The sequence below is a fragment of the Podarcis cretensis genome (assembly GCF_951804945.1).
Source record: "Podarcis cretensis genome assembly, chromosome: 1".
Lineage (NCBI taxonomy): Eukaryota > Metazoa > Chordata > Lepidosauria > Squamata > Lacertidae > Podarcis > Podarcis cretensis.
The window spans coordinates 94,319,173-94,337,829 of record NC_137170.1 but is presented as its reverse complement, the minus strand read 5'-3'; the positions used below and the strand labels follow the sequence as shown (position 1 = coordinate 94,337,829).

At 39.2% G+C, this 18,657-nt stretch overlaps 1 protein-coding gene across 3 annotated transcripts in view; it reads right to left on the bottom strand.

Annotated features, from left to right (window-relative positions):
* Window positions 1-18,657, bottom strand: part of PDIA5 (protein disulfide isomerase family A member 5) — a 147,211-nt gene that overhangs the window by 28,457 nt on the left and 100,097 nt on the right. For all 3 annotated transcript variants that reach the window (XM_079993758.1, XM_079993757.1, XM_079993759.1), the window contains exons 12-14: window positions 14,871-14,941; window positions 13,508-13,671; window positions 7,013-7,143 (exon numbers count right to left, since the gene is read on the bottom strand). In XM_079993758.1, the coding sequence (XP_079849884.1) occupies window positions 7,013-7,143; window positions 13,508-13,671; window positions 14,871-14,941 (366 nt within the window). The remainder of the gene's footprint in view (window positions 1-7,012; window positions 7,144-13,507; window positions 13,672-14,870; window positions 14,942-18,657) is intronic.

The following is an 18,657-nucleotide window of genomic DNA, read 5'->3' as shown; positions in this document are numbered from 1 at the left end:
TTAACTTTTTAGCACCATTTTGCATAGGAGTCACTTCCATGAACCATCCAACATGAATTCCAAAGGTAGATTGAGACGCATTGATTCTAAGAACATAACAAGAACGCTGCTGGATCGGATCAAAGGCTCAGCTACTCCAGCATTTTGTTCTCTCAGTTCCTAACCAGATGCCCTTGGGAAGTCATGGCCAACTGCAGAGCATTATCATCAGTCATCTGTATATGCCTTCCTTGTGACTTACATAAATGAGGTTGTACTTGATATTATATTAAAATGTTACAGAATTTTTTTTTCTGAAAAGAAGAAGAAGGGTTTTTTCCTGGAAAAAGCCAAGCATGAGCAGCAAAGAAAAGTCTGACTAATTCAGAGACAGTAAATCATTAAGCATCTACCTGCTAGTCTAAGTGTTTACAAGAACTAATAGGTGCTTGAGTCAAAGAGCATTCATTTCACTGATTTTGTAATATATATGTGGCAGACATGTACTTTGCTGGTAGACATTAAAAAATATTATGTATATTAGACATGTCTACCAGTAATATACATGTCTGCCACAAGAGGACAAGAATATCACAGCAAAAATAAATATATATTTGAAGGTTGAGAATCTACAACCTAGGAGATGCACTATTAAGGCTCTCTATTCTATATTAATCAACCTCAAACATTTAAATAGAAAAAAAATCATTATTTTCATCAAAGAATATACATAAATAAAAAAAGAGCTTGCCAATTTTATTATTCTGGTTCCATAAAGCTGGTAGAGTTTTGGTGTTATTTTAAAAAAGGAAGTTCCCCATTTTAAATATATTTATTTTGCTATAATTTGACTTTGCAGTATTGGTGCATTTTCCAAATTCCCATTTGAATATTCTCCTGAGTCAAGCATGATTAGGGGAAAAAAACACTTCCCTCTACTCTATGGAGCAGGGACCTAAAAATTGTATGGGACAGCATTCTGCCACCCAGCTTTGCTGCCAGTCTCCGTTGCCCCTAGAGGAGGAGAGACACTGGTGACAAAGCTCTGTGGAACACCTCCCCTCTTGCCAAGTCAGCGAAAGGGGATGTGCTTTGCTGCTGGGCAGGAAGGGTGTTTCAGGAAGGAAGCCCACCCCCGGCAGCCCGGCAGAGCCTCATGCTCCCTCCATCACGGGGATGGCAGGGGGCATTTTGCTTCTGGTGCTGAAACATTTTGGGTTTCCCCCCAGCTCTAAGGTTCTAGGTGGAACTAAATTCTGCTCCACAATGATGATGTTAAAGGCAGGTATTGTTGTGGAAGCAATATGCTTTTGTGAGCAAGCCTCAAACCCCATATTATTTAAGGTGAGTCACTAGGGCTCTGTACTCACAACCATGAATCAGAATTTGTATCAATATGCTGAAACCTAACACTTTTAAAATCTAGTGGCCTGATAATTATCTGGCAGCAGGAACATGTTAATGGAGAAGTGAATCATTCAGGGGTAAATGATGTCCTTCCATTGCTGAATCTAAACTGTCTGCCAAAGAGAGGCATTCATATATTTCAAAGCTGACGTAGGTGCATACTAAAGGTAATCTCCTTTCAGGTAATTAAATCACATGCAACATTTTAAGGTTATTAAATATTTAAAGGGAAAATCCTGTTGTACAAGAACTAAAAGGTTTTACGAGTGCAAAATCTGACAAATTTATCTTTAGGTTTTAGTGTCACAGTTGCTTTCTAGCCACACTTCTTGCCTTGCTAGTGTGTTCAAGTCTATTAAACTGACTCATAACTTTTGAAGTAGGAGTAATGTTGAAACAAGTATTTTCAAGGGCAGCTCCCCAAGTACTAATTAATACATGTGAGCAAGAAGAACAAGGATTAAATAGTGACTGTACCAGCAGGAAATCATTTCACGGGTCCATCTGTAATGAAAGAAAAAGTGTACCAACCTCATGCTCTCCAGATGTGTTTGCTGCATTAAGGACAAACCAATTGTCACTGAAAGCAAATTCTGCCCCATCACCAATATCCAAAAAAACAAACTATAGGCAGAGGCATCTACAGTTGACTCTGGCTTGGATGAGACAGTGAGCAGGCACTCCAACTGCACGTGTCCCTCCAGCTCCACCAAACATATAGCTTTTTCCAGTGTGGTATAGTGGTTAAGAGCAGTAGTCTCGTAATCTGGGGAACCGGGTTCGCGTCCTTGCTCCTCCACTTGCAGCTACTGGGTGACCTTGGGCTAGTCACACTTCTTTGAAGTCTCTCAGCCTCACTCACCTCACAGAGTGTTTGTTGTGGGGGAGGAAGGGAAAGGAGAATGTTAGCCGCTTTGAGACTCCTTTGGGTAGTGATAAAGCGGGATATCAAATACAAACTCTTCTTCTTCTTCTTTTGGTGTGAACCAAGCAGTCCATACAGAGGCCCATACACAGCTACTGATCTGGTTAGACCAGTGGTTTTCAACCAGTGTGCCGTGGCACCCTGGGGTGTCTTGAATGATGGTCAGGGGTGCCGCAGGCAACACTGGCCTCTGTCCTTCTTTCCTTCCCTCCCTGTTCTGATGCCCTCTCACATCTCTGACTCCCAAAGGTGTGTACAGCTGTTTGTTGCAGCAGTCGTGGCTACAAGCTCCCCCAGTAAATGTTGTTTTCATGGCTGGCCAGGAGCTGCTGGTTGCCAGGAGGTGAGGCAGCCTCGGAGTACTTTGGGATAGGAAAAAAACTATCAGTTGAGGAAAGTTGCCCCAAGAGCTTCTGAATGGGACCTGTATTGAGGCACATGACAGCTACTTTGCAATGGTACCAAGGTGTACCTTTATAGCAGCAAGAAAATTACATAAAGAAACAATCATTTTAAAAACCTGAGGCACATTATTCTGCTAACAACACCCCGTCACAGTATTCTGACACTCTCTAGGGGGTCTATGAAAGGTAACAAAAAGCAGAACATTCATATCTTAACATGTCCAATTTTGTAATTTGGAAAAAGAAAGCTTTCTGAAAAGCAGGGAAAGATAATCATTATCTCAGGAACAAACACAGCAGTTGTTTAGCATTAATTGGTTCAATACAAATGCAGCCAACAGAAAGGGAGTAAAGGGGGTAGGTTCTGGTGCCCTCCATCTAGTGCTCATAGATCATGGCTGCAATTATCCTCTTAAAGGGGTTTCATAAGCCAACTATCATTATTTCAGGTTAACTGAAATTTTCTCTTATGATTAATAAAGCGAACTGGATATCAGCTTTGTGCTGCAAATCATCTACAAGAAACATCAATTCCATGCACCCTGTAGAGGTCTGCAAATTGAAGCCATTCAAAAAGTTAATAATATTGGCAATTGCCATCCTTATGCAGCATTTGGATGAAAGGCAAACTTTTGTCTTCTTGTTTCTTTCTTCTTTCTACTAATAGAAAGCACTTTTGTTCTTTGGCTTAAAAAAAATCTAGGGAATATAACCTTTATTGTAATTAGAGTAGAGCAGAAATGGGAAACCTGCAATCCCCCAGATGTTTTTGGAGTCCATCTCCCCACAGGCCCTGCTAGCATGTCCAGTGATCAGGGGTGATGGGAGTTGCAGTCTAGAAACATCTGGTGAGCCATAGGCTCCCCACTCCTGGACTCCTGCTAATGACACCTGCTTACAGGATTCCCTGCTTACCCTGTCCTTAAACAAAAGGAAGAATTAAAGAGGTGCAGCTTTTCTTATCCTTGTAAGGAGAAGTGGACACTTTCAGAGTTCTCCCTTCCTCAGAGCTATCAACAGTGCAGAAGCTTTAATGCTCTCCTTTGCATCTAGTCAATGGCTTGGTTGGTATGTCACAAACCACAACTGAGCTAAATCCATGATTTAAAGGTGAATGAATATGCTGTTGCACAGTGTTACAACTGTAGGTGCTTTGCCCATCCCCTGCTCCTGATGCACTGGGTGATAAATTATGGTCTGGCTTAGTGTTTTATTCAAACCAGAGTTGTGGTTTTGTTCCTCTCCCAACATACCCTGAGTTATAACCAAGGTTTGCAACCATAGCAGCAGGAGGAGCGGGGGAGAAGTGACGTGCCTGTGATTTCAGCAGTGTGAGCCAGAAGCCTGCGCATTCACCATTAAACTATGGTTTAATTATGTTTAAAGTAGCATGTGGAAAGGCTATATATCCATAATAAAGACTGGTACATAATTATGTATGGTATCTGACATTTATTTAAAAACACAATTTTTGTCTCATTAGATAGTCAAGTAACTAACTGAAATCCTTTTCATGCAGGTGACAACAAAATTTAAAAGTAAAACAAAACCTGTATTACTCTTAAGATTATTATTATTAATAGTTATTTATTTATTCCCCGCCTCAAGGCAGCTTACAGATAAAAACAAGAACTGCTAAAAACATGGGAAAATCAATAATCAAAATACTATTAAACATAGAATTAAAACTATATACATATATAAAATCTGTTTAAAACATACCAATAATTACAATAAAAGGCCTATTGGAATAAGGAAGTATTCACAGTCAGCAGAAGGACAGCAAGGAGGGAGCCAGTCTAACTTCTCTAAGAAGGGAGTTGCAGTGATTCATGCTTACTAATAAGAGAGTTGGGCCCCTGTCATAGACAGTCTCTCTTTATAAATAAATAAATAAATATTATTTTTCTAAAAACAACAATACCACAACACATGCTTTGTGATGCTGCATTGGATTAGATGCTAATGATGGTATATGTATCCTGGGCTCTTTTGTGCAGGCGCAACAAGTCTTACAATTTACATGGATTAAGCACCAACTGGCCAATGCCAGTTGAAGCACACAAGGGGTAGTAGAAATGGTAGAAATGGACTGCACTCTGATGAATGCAGATAAATTGCCCTGTGGTTTTAGGCATGGGGGCAGCTAGCAGTTAAAATTCCAAGTACTATGAAAAAGCCAAATGCAGAAATAGCATTGCAAAGGGAAACAGAGAAGAAATTTGACAGTGTGCCAGTTATATTACCCGACTATTATTTATCATTATCATTGTGAGACACACATAGTAAGAGGCCTACTCTATCCTACTTTGTAATCCATTTCACCTTTTTCACCCTTTCTGCTATGGGTAATCTATTCCTCTACTTAGCGTCCTATTTCAGAAGGTTTTCTATTTCTTTTCCCCATGTCTGAAATGGGGAATAATAGACGATCGTAGGAGTTCCTAAAGTGACTGAATGGGAAGGTGCAGTTTTATTAAGTAGCCATTGGGATCTTCCATAAGATCTCAAATAAAGATGCTATACATTTCAGCAACTATTTGTGGGGATTTGCCAGCTGCAATTATACCTGCACCAACTATTCGCCTAATTAAACCGAAGGCTTTAGAAAGCATAAAAGAGTTCAAGCAGATCGAAAAACAAACCCTAATCACGCAAGGCGTTTGCAACTCTTTATTGAACACAGTATGGTGGCCTTGGCTGAGGAGCTTCACTGACCTGGGATACGGCTCTGAATAGGAAAAGAAAATTATTTGCTGGGCCATCTTAGTCGTTCTCCTTCTGCACTAAAATAAGCAAGTTAGTGGTAATTGGTAGGCATAAAAACCCCGAGAGGCTCCGTGATTGAGAAAGAGATAAACAACGATAATCTATCAAATTTAACAGAAGGCACATTACCAGTGGAGAAAAGGAACCGTCTCACTACATGATGATTTGTATTTGTTCGGTTTCCCTAATAAGTATCTCACTGCAAGCAGAGATTTGAAATATTCAGTAGTTACACCATACAGTGCTTGATTAAGAAGAGGCTGTGCGTATATGAGTGCATTATATATCAAAGGTACCACATGCACTCGTACATTTTTCTGAAATAAAACTTAAGAGTCTCAGAGCCTCATGAGCACAGGAAATGATAATATTACAGCAGATGTAAATACATTAGTTATAGGATTCATCATAGCATCAAATTAAAGGTATTTCCATTACTAAATTAGGATCTGTAGTGGAGTTTTTATCTCAAAGGTTTTAAGAAACACATCCAACCAACTGCAGCCCACTTTACAGTTCTGAATTATGACAACTCATCTCAAAATTCATTGTCGTGTTCATGCCAGACAGTTAAACCATATGTCTTTCCTCAAATAATTCTGGGAACTGTAGTTTACCCCTCACTGAGTATAATTCCCAGAACCGTTAAGCAACAGTTCCTATGATTCTTTGGGGGAAGCTATGTGCTTTAGACATGTGGTGTAGCTGTGACACTGAAGACCATGACGCACTTTCCCCAAATGGTCCTGCTAGAACTAAGGAAGGACAGACGAGTGTTATGAGTAAATGTACTGGAGAAATAATTTTCAGGGGGAAAGTTGCATACATGACCATCAGCGTTTTTGTGCAATTCAGTGCACTACGGAACTAGCATACATGGAGCACAGCCAGCAAAACCTTCTGAAGTTATTAAAACTACAAAGCTGAAGCAAGCATTTGGGCTTAACCAGATTGTGGATTATGCTCTTCATTGTTTCTAAAAGGCAGCGTTAGAATTTCAACTGCTTGGTAGCATTGCCATAACATTCATTTAGGAATTTTGAAGTTCAGCATATTTCTACATAAAAGCTAAAGTCATTATACCAAATGTTCAGAACACCAATATGTTCTTCTCAGCTACAGAGTGGCTCATCTTGGTGCAAGACAGGCTTGTTACCTGCAGTTTCTTATTTTTCTTTCAAACAAACAAAGGCTACAAGCCGAAGAGAGCAACCCAGAGGCCACATGTTGTATCAAGGAGCCCTCTCTAATGTCAGGGAGACAGTTCTGATGTTGGACCTACCTTTCCAATACAGTTGGCTCCCCCACAGTGCTGGCCCAATCAATATCATGAGGGCCAAATTGACAGAGAATTGAGATGCATTTCTGAGCATATCTAAAACTCATCCTTTAAATGAGCAATGGACTAATACTTCTCAGAATGCACTCATGTCTAGTTTGTTGTAATAGCACTTAAAAGTTATTATTCTTTCTGCTGTACTCTATGTACTTGCATGATTAGAGGCAATTCAGATAAGCATCTACTCACATGGAGCATAGAACATCACAAGAGCGTGTTTCTTTTTCTTCAGAGATTCCCTGAAGTCTTCTCCTGCTAGATGGATTACACTTGTTTGCCTTTCTTCCCAAGTTGGTTCAGGTGGAGGCGGCGCCTGTGGACTGAAGATTGAATAAAATAATGTTTTAGCTTTTTTTTTTTTACTGGTAAGAATAGAAGCAAAATGCCAAAGCCTTCTTTGGAAGAACTTTGTCAAACTAAACGTTGTATTAAAAAAGTTACCTGTCTCATTTACTTAGAGCTGATTCAGACATCATGATATACCATGGTTTATCAGGGTTGAAATGATTGACAGGAAGCATTGGAATTTGCACTCCCCTTTCCTTTTCCCATGTGGGTGCAAAGGAGAAGATCAGAAGCTTTTCAATCATCATCAGCTTGTCGTTTTATCCAAACCCAATAAAAAATTAACTTCAAACTACTGTACCTATTATGATTCAGTAAAGCGTAGTTAAGATTAACCACAGCTTGGTGGGTTCAGACATCATGCTACCATTAGAACCTGATATCCAGAGTTAAACATGTTTCCTACTACACCAAGAGCAACTTAGTTTCTTGCAGCCACTGAATTATAGCTCTGTGACAGATAAGACATCCTGTGGGAACCATGTCTAGTTGGAGAGTCTCTCACTATTCACCGTATTAGTATTTAAGGTATGTATAGCTGAAACGCTTTCATAAAGCCATAGTGAAGCTAAATTAATTAAACTTACTATAATGATCTTTCAAGAACCACAGATAATAAAAGTGCAAAATACTGTTAATTAAAACTCAGATGCTCAAAAGTAGAGGGTATATGCCTCAAGGCACATGTTTCCCAATTATATAGTTTAAATTCCAGCACTGCCAAGTAGTTTTCAAAACACTAAAAGGAGTCTTTTTATGCACTTTTAATGCCAACCTGGCAAATTTAAACTTTTTTTTTTTTTACAAACTATTAAGAATTCACACACCCTCTCCCCAAAGGACACTTTTGTATTTTCCCCTGTATGCAGTAGTACATGAGTTTTCAACTCATGAATTTACCATTTGATTCAAAATGATGCAATTTGCCCTTGGCTAATTGGCAGCTTTCATAATGAATAAGCTCTGTAACCATCAACAAGAATGCCACCACCAGTAAGTCCTGCCTCTTGGAATTACACAATTAATATGCATTAAGCTTAGGCTCAACACATTTTTTTACATCCATCACAGTGGTCGGCCTGTTAGGGTTTGGGGTAAAATATGTTATTTCCCCCAAAAGCAAATATTTATCTAGGTACAAAACAAAACAAAAATATTTATCTAGGTACAAAACAAAACAAAAAGCACATGTAATAGTGTTTACCTGCTGCTGCCAAACTTTACAAATTCACTTAACAGTCCCTTGTAAAAAAAAAAAAGGAAGACAATTTTTTTCTCTTGGGTAGTACAGTCAAACGCAAGGTACTGGGTTGCTTCAAATATAATGTTTCCAGTCTTCCAAACCAGCGGTGTGGGAGCAGCCCTGTAGCCCCCCCCCCCTGCCCCCAAGGTTTTTTTAATTGTCTAATTTTTGACATGACAATGTCAACCTCCATACAAAGGATGACAACTTTTTTTGTTTTAAGCATATGAGTGATTTAAGGAGCTTCTGAAAAATTATGTTGATAGGCAGGGCAAGTCTCATCTGAAAAAGTCCCCGAAAGTCCACTCACTCAAGAGTTTCACTTAAGTAATAATAGGGTGATTGTGATCATGAAAAATCCACCCTCAGGGAAGGTATTGAGTGAACAGACTTTTAGCCTTTACTAAGCAATAAGAGTTTGTTTATTCTGCAGTTTTTGTGATGAGTAGAGCAGGACTGGGTACTTATTGCTAAATGTAAGGACTATTTTTGTGACAGTACTCAGCAGTAGCAGCGTCTCTCTCTCTCTCTCTCTCTCCCCCCCCCCCCATGGCAGCTAAATGGTGCCTCATCTAGCATGGAAGGTAGGCTACAGGGCTGTTTGGGAATCTGTTTTGGCTTTGTGGTCCAGATCCCTGTCAATTCCTAGCCTTGCAGGTCAAACTGACAGATAGGTGAGGCTGCCCAGCTGTCAACTGTCTGACGTCACAATGACATCAAGGGATTGGACACTTTGAAATTGGGACTTCAAAGCACAAGCGCACCCTGCATGGTTTAAAATGCCCAAGACTTTGGCTTTACCACCCATCGGCTGGCAAGCGACAGTGACAAAGCCTGTTTCCCTTGCCAGTGCACAATCAGGAACAGCTTTAAAGACTCTTGATTGTACATTGACAGCTCTGTTTCTACCCCCCCCCCCGCATCTTTCATCACATGTGACATGAGGTGTGAGTCAGGTGGTTTGGGGGCAAATGACCTTGTGAGCCAAATCTGAACCCCTGGTGGGCCAAGTTTGGCACAGGGTCTGGAAATTCCCCACCCCTGTTCCAAACCATAGTCTGGAGGATTAGGAATGTGGTGTAGGGTTCCTGTTCCTCACAGCTGCTAAGTTTCAGTTTTGAAGGCAATCTATGTTTCATGCAAACTGCAGGAAACTATTATTTGTAAAACACTATGTTTAAACAAAAACACAACCAGGATTTTATGAAACAACCCCAGATCTGAGGAAAGTCTGCCATATCTTCCAAGTCAAAGTAGCAAGGAGGGTATCTCTGCTCTGACCCATCATATCCTTGATATGCTTATAAAATATATTGAAAGATTTGTAAAAAAAAAAAGTACAGAATAGCTAATACATTTCCACTGTGGCAGCAACCTTCCTTCTCCCTCCCGTACACCATTCACTTTTCATGGTGTTTGCTGTTCTCAAGCTACCTGAAAGCACAATCCCATTTAGTTTGGAAAATACTGACAAAACTACCTCCTGGCTATGGATATGAAACTAACACCCACTGGTTCCTTTAGATGGAGAATGAATGACACCTTGTTTAGAGACTCTGAAATTGTGAAAAAGGCCCAAAAAACACTAAAAGACTACTTTGAGATAAATTTGAAGACTACCGTGGAGAAAAGAGTAATCTGGGATGCAAGTAAAGCTGTAATGAGGGGTTTTTTGATCCAGCAAAATGCTATAAAGAGGAAACTTCAAGAGGAGAAGAAAGAAAAGATTTTAGAGAAAATTAGAGAAGGCGAGAAGAGATTAAGGACTAAACCTAAGTCACAGGACATTCTACGAGAAATTAAATTACATCAGGCACAATATTTGAAAATGGTTAACCAGGATATAGAATGGAAAATTAAACAAATGAGACAAAAAACCTTCGAATCGGCCAATAAGTGTGGAAAGCTGCTAGCTTGGCAGCTGAAGAAAAGACAGAAATTAAATACTGTTACCAATCTTGAAGTAAATGGACGAAATATACAAAACCCACGGGAGATTCAAGACTGCTTCCAGAGATACTTTAAACAACTGTATTCACAAGGGCCACAGAATGAGATTAAAATCGAGAAATTTTTGGAAACAAATGGATTACAAAAAATTTCTCAAGAGAATAAACTAATACTGAATGACAAAATTTCTGAACAGGAGGTTGAAGGTGCCATTAAGAACCTGCAACTAGGCAAGTCTCCAGGCCCGGATGGGCTAACCTCCAAATACTACAAAGACATGAAAGATTACTTAATTCAACCTCTAATGGAGGTTGGCAATGAAATTATGGAAGGGAAAAGAGCGCCGGAGTCGTGGAAAGAAGCTTACATCACGCTTATACCGAAAAATGAGATAGAAAAGACACAACTAAAGAACTACCGCCCCATATCCCTACTTAATGTGGATTATAAAACTTTTGCTGATATTTTAGCTAGAAGATTGAAAAAAGTTTTAGCAACAATGATTCATAAAGACCAAGCTGGCTTTCTCCCAGGCAGACAATTGTCAAATAACACGAGAAACTTAATTGACATTTTAGAAAAGCTACAAGTTAATATAAATACAAAAGCTGTTTTAATATTTATTGATGCGGAGAAAGCCTTTGACAATATCTCTTGGAGCTTTATGAGGAAAAATTTGCAAGGGATGGGGGTTGGAGAAAGGTTTGGAAACGGTATAGGCGCGATTTACTCAGAACAGAAGGCGAAATTAATAGTGAATAATGCAGTTACGGAAGAAGTTAAGATAGAGAAAGGGACACGACAAGGCTGCCCAATTTCCCCTTTGCTTTTTATTTCAGTCCTGGAGGTCTTGCTGAACATGATTAGAAGGGACCAACAGATTCAGGGTATACAGGTCGGAGTTAAACACTATAAACTTAAAGCCTATGCAGATGACCTAGTACTGACGCTACAGGAGCCAATCCCTAGTTCTAAAAGAGCACTGGAAATAATACAAGAATTTGGTCGGGTGGCAGGTTTTAAATTGAATAAATCAAAAACTATGGTTTTAGAGAAAAATTTGACAGCAGTAGAGAAGGAAAGGTTTCAGGAAGAAACAGGTTTAATATTGGTGAAAAAAGTGAAATATCTAGGGGTGAACTTGACTTCGAAGAATGTAAATTTATTTAAAGATAATTATGAGAAGTGTTGGTCAGAAGTGAAAAAAGATCTTGAAATTTGGACAAATTTGAAACTTTCCTTACTGGGTAGAATTGCTGTTATCAAAATGAATGTATTGCCAAGAATGTTGTTTTTGTTTCAGACGCTACAAATCATTGACAAAATGGACTGTTTTGAGAAGTGGCAAAAAGAAATTTCTAGATTTGTCTGGCAGGGCAAAAAGCCCAGAATAAAATACAAAATTCTTACTGACGCAAAGGAAAGAGGGGGGTTTGCCCTGCCGGACTTTAAGTTATATTATGAAGCAGCAGCTTTTTGCTGGTTGAAGGATTGGCTACTTCTTGAAAACACGGATATTTTGGATTTGGAAGGATATGATAACGTTTTTGGGTGGCATGCATACTTGTGGTACGGTAAGGCTAAAGTGTACAAGACATTTAAAAACCATATTGTCAGGAAAGTATTGTTTAATGTCTGGATGAAATACAAAGATTTATTGGAAAATAAAACCCCTAGGTGGCTCTCACCTATGGAAGCAAAGGCCTTAAAAAAGCTTAATATGGAATCTAACTGGCCAAAATACTGGGAAATTCTGGAGCAGGAGGGAGATAAAGTGAAATTGCAAAGCTATGAGAAACTTAAGGATAAGGTGCGAGACTGGTTACATTATTTTCAAATAAGAGAGGCCTATCACTCGGACAGGAAAATTGGTTTCCAGGTGGAAAAATCAAAGCTGGAAATAGAATTGTTAGAACCCAATGCTAAGATATTGTCGAGAATGTATAACCTGCTGTTGAAGTGGAATACTGAGGATGAAACGGTAAAATCTGCTATGATAAAATGGGCACAAGACGTTGGTCATAACATTATGTTTGTTGACTGGGAACAGTTGTGGACCACCGGTATGAAATTCACGGCATGTAATGCCTTAAGAGAGAATATTATGAAAATGATATATAGGTGGTACATGACCCCAGTCAAACTTGCAAAAATCTACCATCTGCCCGATAATAAATGTTGGAAATGTAAAGATACTGAAGGGACATTCTTTCACCTTTGGTGGACGTGCCCAAGGATTAAGGCTTTCTGGGAGATGATATATAATGAACTGAAAAAGGTATTTAAGTATACTTTCTTGAAGAAACCAGAGGCCTTTCTTCTGGGCATGGTCGGCCAATTGGTGTCAAAGAAGGACAGAACTTTCTTTATGTACGCTACAGCAGCAGCAAGAATACTCATCGCAAAGTATTGGAAGACACAAGATCTACCCACTCTGGAAGAATGGCAGATGCAAGTAATAGACTATATGGAACTGGCTGAAATGACCGGCAGAATTCGAGATCAAGGAGAAGAGCAGGTGGAAGAGGACTGGAAGAAGTTTAAAGTCTATTTACAAAAACACTGTAAAATCTTTGAATGTTGAGGACATTGAAAAAGAAAAGAAGGGGTTCTAGTGACTGAGTTAATTAAGAGTACAAAGGGAGGGACTAAGAATCAAAATGAACAAAATTGAGCTTGCTGAACTAATTATTACATAGAATACAAGATCGGGAGGCGGGTGGAAGTAAGGAAAATAAGGTTTTGAAGGGTATAATTGGAAAGTGAGTTTATTTTTATGTCAAAATTTCCTTTTTCTTTTTTCTTTTTTTTCTTATTTTTTGTTTATGCTGTTTTCTTTTCTTTTTTGTATAATGTTTGTGAAAATTTTTTTTTTGTAATGTCTGTGAAAATATGCTTTTTTGTTCTTTTTTGTGGAAAATGTAATAAAAATTATTATAAAAAAAAAAAAACTACCTCCTGGCTAAACATACCCCATGTTTGTTTAGCTTTCTGTGGGACACCACAGTTTGAATTGGGGTGTTTTAAACAAAAGACTTAAATGGAAAGAGATGGAGCTGCTAAAAACTTCTTTTTAAACATCTTTAAAAAGTAACCACCTGTGGCTAGTTGTTAATCTTGATAAATCTTTGGTGCCTACCACTTACTTTTGGAGCCATTCAACAATTTTACTCTTTGTTCGGAGGTGTGGCAAAGTATATTTCTCTTCTCCATCCTGGAAGTACTTGAGTGTTGGAAATCCTGATATATGAAACCTTTCTGCTACAGCTTTGTTGACAGTAGCATCTACTGCTGCCAGGACACCTGGTCTCTGCAATATAAAAAGTAATACCTGTAACTACAAATCACTGGTTTTGAAGCTTAGGAAGGAGACTAAGAATTCATAGGCCAGCCATTCAGAGCCCAGAATGGGTTTACAAAGGAAGTGCAAAGCATACATAGAAAGGTGTACTTGAACCTTTCTATCACCACAAATAGCAGAACGGTTTAATCAGTTTTGTTAAGACAAATAATGTTTTTCCACTTTAAGGGTAGATCCTTACAGGAAAATTTCCATCCAATTTACTAAAGCATTATTGCTATATGTTGCAGAAAGGGAGAATAAAAGCTGTGAAACTATTAACTGGCCAATGTACATTTATTTCAAAAAACTTATATACTGCTTCATTGTTTAAAAAAGAATAAAACAATAAAAAACATCAACACTTGCTGCACATGTGTAATGATGGGATGACCTAGCATGGCCCCGAGCCTTGAATGAAGAGCATTTACCCACCAAGACTTTCCATTTGTAGCGCAAGCCTCCATGATGGTTTTTCCTGGGTTTGCAAAATTCTACCCACCTTTATGTCTCAAGTCCTTCAGCCATTAAACAGCAGGTGAGAACCGCTCCCCCTCCCCAAAATATAAAGATACTCCCAGAACATAGTTAACAAGTGCTCAAATTATGCAGTGAGGCCAGCTCTTGTTGCATGACCTATTAGTGCATGGTTTTAATTATACTAATGATAGCAGTCATGCCTAACTCTTCTCTGCATTACTGGAATGCACAATAGGTAGGCAGAAAATCAAGTCAAAGTCAGTAACACCTGCTTAAACAGAAGGGGAGAGCACCCTTATTAACTCACAAGTGCACAGCGTTAAATGCAAGCCAATGCTTTCATAGGTTTGTGTTATACATGAAATCTGTAATTAATAGTGGGGACAAAACATTTCTGTGCAGCTTTTGGGCTCAATCATGTTATGTACAATGCAAGGTTCTACGGCTGAATATATAAACACCCTGTGAATGTTTTGTTTGTGTTTAAAGACAGAATGTTCTTGCTAACAATTCTGGCAGAGCTCATGCATTACCGATGAGCTTCTACTTTGGAACCATCGCTTTTGCAGCCCCTTGGGAAGATGAGAACAGCTGAAATTCTTGCAGCAAGAAAGGAGAACAATTTTTATGATTTCATTTATTTATTAAGGATAATTTGGAAACAGGGTAAGAAGAGGGAATTAGCTTACATCACTGTCTGCGTGGAGCATCTCAGCGGCGTTCTCATATTCCGGCTTCATTTTCTTACAGTGCCCACACCCTGCCAGAAAAAAAAGTTTAACAGAACATTTTTCTTTACAAAGAAAATCGATCCACTACAGGTTTCAGAAAAAAATCATAGAGCTGCCTACAACTAAGTTATCAAAAATCCATTTGCTCATGTAAAACATGTTGATAGTTTATGCCTTAATCTCATTTGTCTTCTGCTTTGCAGATTTTAGATTAGCATTTCAATGCTGCATTAAACTTCTGTTTAGTAGTAAGGGTTACAATACATGTGCTTAAAAAAACAACAAGCAGTTATTACAAGAAATTGCAAGTTATATTGCAAATATAGGCAGAGATTATTAAAATGCAGTACTCATTTTGCTTACATTATTGACAGGTAATTCATAGAGCATTTTTCCTCAGCATACAATGCACTTTTTAGCAACATGACCTCAGCAATCTCTCCAACACCCCAATAAGGCAGGCCAATATTATCATCTAGTTATTACAAGTAGGAATAAGGCTGAAACATAAGTGTGCTGGAGGGCACTCAATGAGTTCATGACTGCCGTGAAATTTGTAACAGGGATTTGCTGGTCCACAGCTCATTCTATTAAACACTACACCATTCCGGATTTAAGATTTAGAAACCAGTAACTGATACTAGAGTAGGCACTGTGATTAAGATACATCTCTACATCACTAAAGCTTATTGCTTTGAGATGCACTTGGGTGCACACTAGACGGCCAACTTTTAATCCTGGGAACTGTACATTAGTAGTGCCGTCCACTGGAGTGTGACAAGTCGTTGGCTATGGCTACCCTGTTACAGGTATAATTGGCCTCTTGCTTGCAGTCTGCTGGCTCAGAATGGATCCTTCATCTTGTCAGTCGAATTACCTTACACAAAAACTGGCTTTGCCTACGGGAAAAATGATAGCACACGTTCTACTGCCTCCTAATAAATTATAAATTTCATTCTTAAACACGTACCTCACCTGACACACATATTGCAAGGGCCTTCAGTGATAAAAATAAAAATAAGTTCTGTGTTGGATGGGAGAGCAAAGAGAGCAACATTATCATCCCAAGTGCTTCTTGGACCACATCAGTGATACATCAATAGTACTTCCAATGTCTGCTTCCTTGGTCTGCACCCCCCTTTTAATTGCAGTGGAGGGCACCCAATGTTGTGCTTCTGGTATCTGTTCATGCTTGTATTCAGCTTCACTTCGCTGTAACACACAGTTTCATTTCGCCCATTATATACGTATCTGAAATTGGGTTTGGTCTGGCTCTTTAAAATATTGAGTAGCTGTAAAATGGAAAAAGTGCTATTCGCTCATACATATAAAGGCTACTAACCCCATCAGGGAAGAAGAAGAAGAGTTTGGATTTGATATCCTGCTTTATCACTACCCAAAGGAGTCTCAAAGCGGCTAACATTCTCCTTTCCCTTCCTCCCCCACAACAAACACTCTGTGAGGTGAGTGGGGCTGAGAGACTTCAAAGAAGTGTGACTGGCCCAAGGTCACCCAGCAGCTGCATGTGGAGGAGCAGAGACGCGAACCGAGTTCCCCAGATTACGAATCTACCGCTCTTAACCACTACACATTACACCCATGTAAGCTTTTCCCACCACAATCCATGTTTTAACAGATGTGCTGGTCTCTGCACTGATCTATTGACGATGATGATGCCCACAGGCCTAGTTAATGCACAGGAATGTTTGGGTGGGACTAACACTGATGATACAGAAGTTTATTAGATAAAGCAGTAGGAATCAGTTAGTTTCTTCCACACCACCCCCATCCACCACCAACACAGGACCTGCCCTCAATTATAGACCCTGAGGAGGGTTAACAAGCTGAATAAAACATATCAGTGTACATTTAGGAATTTTAATCTTAAAAGGTTTTCAATTTGTACCATATTTCTCCGCCTGTTTGACCACCAGTTCCAAGAAAATGGGAACTAAAGTAAGCTGTTATGACTTACAATTCACTGGTTGCTAGCTCACCAAGCAAAGTTTTATTTTACGAAAGCTGTTTCTTTGAGCCAACCAATGACTTATGTATTAGATATGTGTGGCAAGTGAGCATTTATGGCTATGTGTGGCAAGACTGCACACCCAAGACTGGCTCAGTAATAAGTATAGTAAATGGATTTCACAGTTCATGGTTAAAATAATAATTCAGTGCTCTCTTTGGGAAGGGACTGGCAAGTTATTGGTGGTTTAGAAAGAGCTGTGGCTCAATGGGTTGAACATCTGAAGGTCTTGTGTTCAATATCCAGCATCTCCAGGTACGTTTGTAAAAGTCTCCCATCTAAAACCCTAGAGAGACACTGCCAGGGAGTACAGAGAAAACTGAGATTGGCCGACTTTCAATGGGGCAGACTCTATGCAACATTACATATAAGCATTCTTGCCACAAAGGAAAGCATGTGGCGGAAAAAACTACATAAATCCAAGTGCCTAACACACTGAAAAGAGAAAACCGTGGACTCTGAAATGTGTTCCACAATTAGTAGAAGGGATGGGGATGATTTATTTGTCAGAAACTAATATTTCTGCCTCGTTGATGGAATCAGAAGTCTCCCTTATACAACAAGGCCAAGACCAAGGCTGCCTTTGGCTGACAGCAATAGCAGGGGACTGACCATCTGTTTCCAGGGCTTATATTGTAAGCAAACAGCTTATCAGTGTTCCAGAGCCTGAGGGCAGGTAATAAGCTTACAGTACTACAAGCTGGGAAAATACCCCATCAGCATAATTATTTTTATTTTATTTAAAAAATTTCTATCTCTGTCATCATAGGCAATCTCAGCAGAGAAAATACATGCCATTAAAAGCTACAGTTCATCTCCCACCTGGTGCAGTGCAGTCCACTCGGTGAAAGAAACGTGGAGAACAGCTGGTTCTGATCTTACCAATTTTCTCCGTATTCTCAAGTCAGGAAACTGAACAACTAGGACAAAATTTGTCATATATGCTACTGATACTTTTTTATAAACAGGGGCACCCGACATTGTCTCTTTGACTGTACAAGCTAGCTAACTCTGATCCAACAGACAATTTTGACTCCCCCAACCTTGTTAATATTTAACCCTATGCCTTTGTTCCGCATCTCCATGTCTAGGCTTTCCAGACTTTTGCCTACCCTTCCTCTCATGGGCTGAGATTCAGATCTCTATGCCTGCAAATAATTTGCCTGCTTGAATCCTGGATGTGCTTTTAGAATATGCAAATTAAATGTATTTCTAAATTGTGCAATTTATCCAGAGATTAAAATTAATATTTCATTTCTACATACTTTTTTTTAAAAAAAACAGCAAGAATTTACGCGATCACAACATTCACTACATATTATCACTGTGCGTAGAAGTCAGGAAGCAAAAGTGGGTGAGGATGCAAGAATCCTTAGTTCCTTGCATGATTAAATGAACAAGCAGACTGGGCTTCCCCATCAAGGTTGTAACAATGAACATAGCTACCATTGTTTCCCATGGTAGGCATAAAATTTACACTGGAAAACAGTTTTCAAGTAATAGCTTAACGTCACATTTCATTGCAATGAAGAAATGCACACTGGCTTTGCTATGATTCACATGCTATACAGCACAGCCCTTAAAATGTAAAAGCAAAGCATAACTTTTTATGTGGAGGGAACTTTTAAAATTCAACAGCTGCAGCTTAGATTATTATTATTTGGGAGCATAATCATCACCATCACTTGAAGGGTTCTGAAACAGAAATCCCTGCCCTAC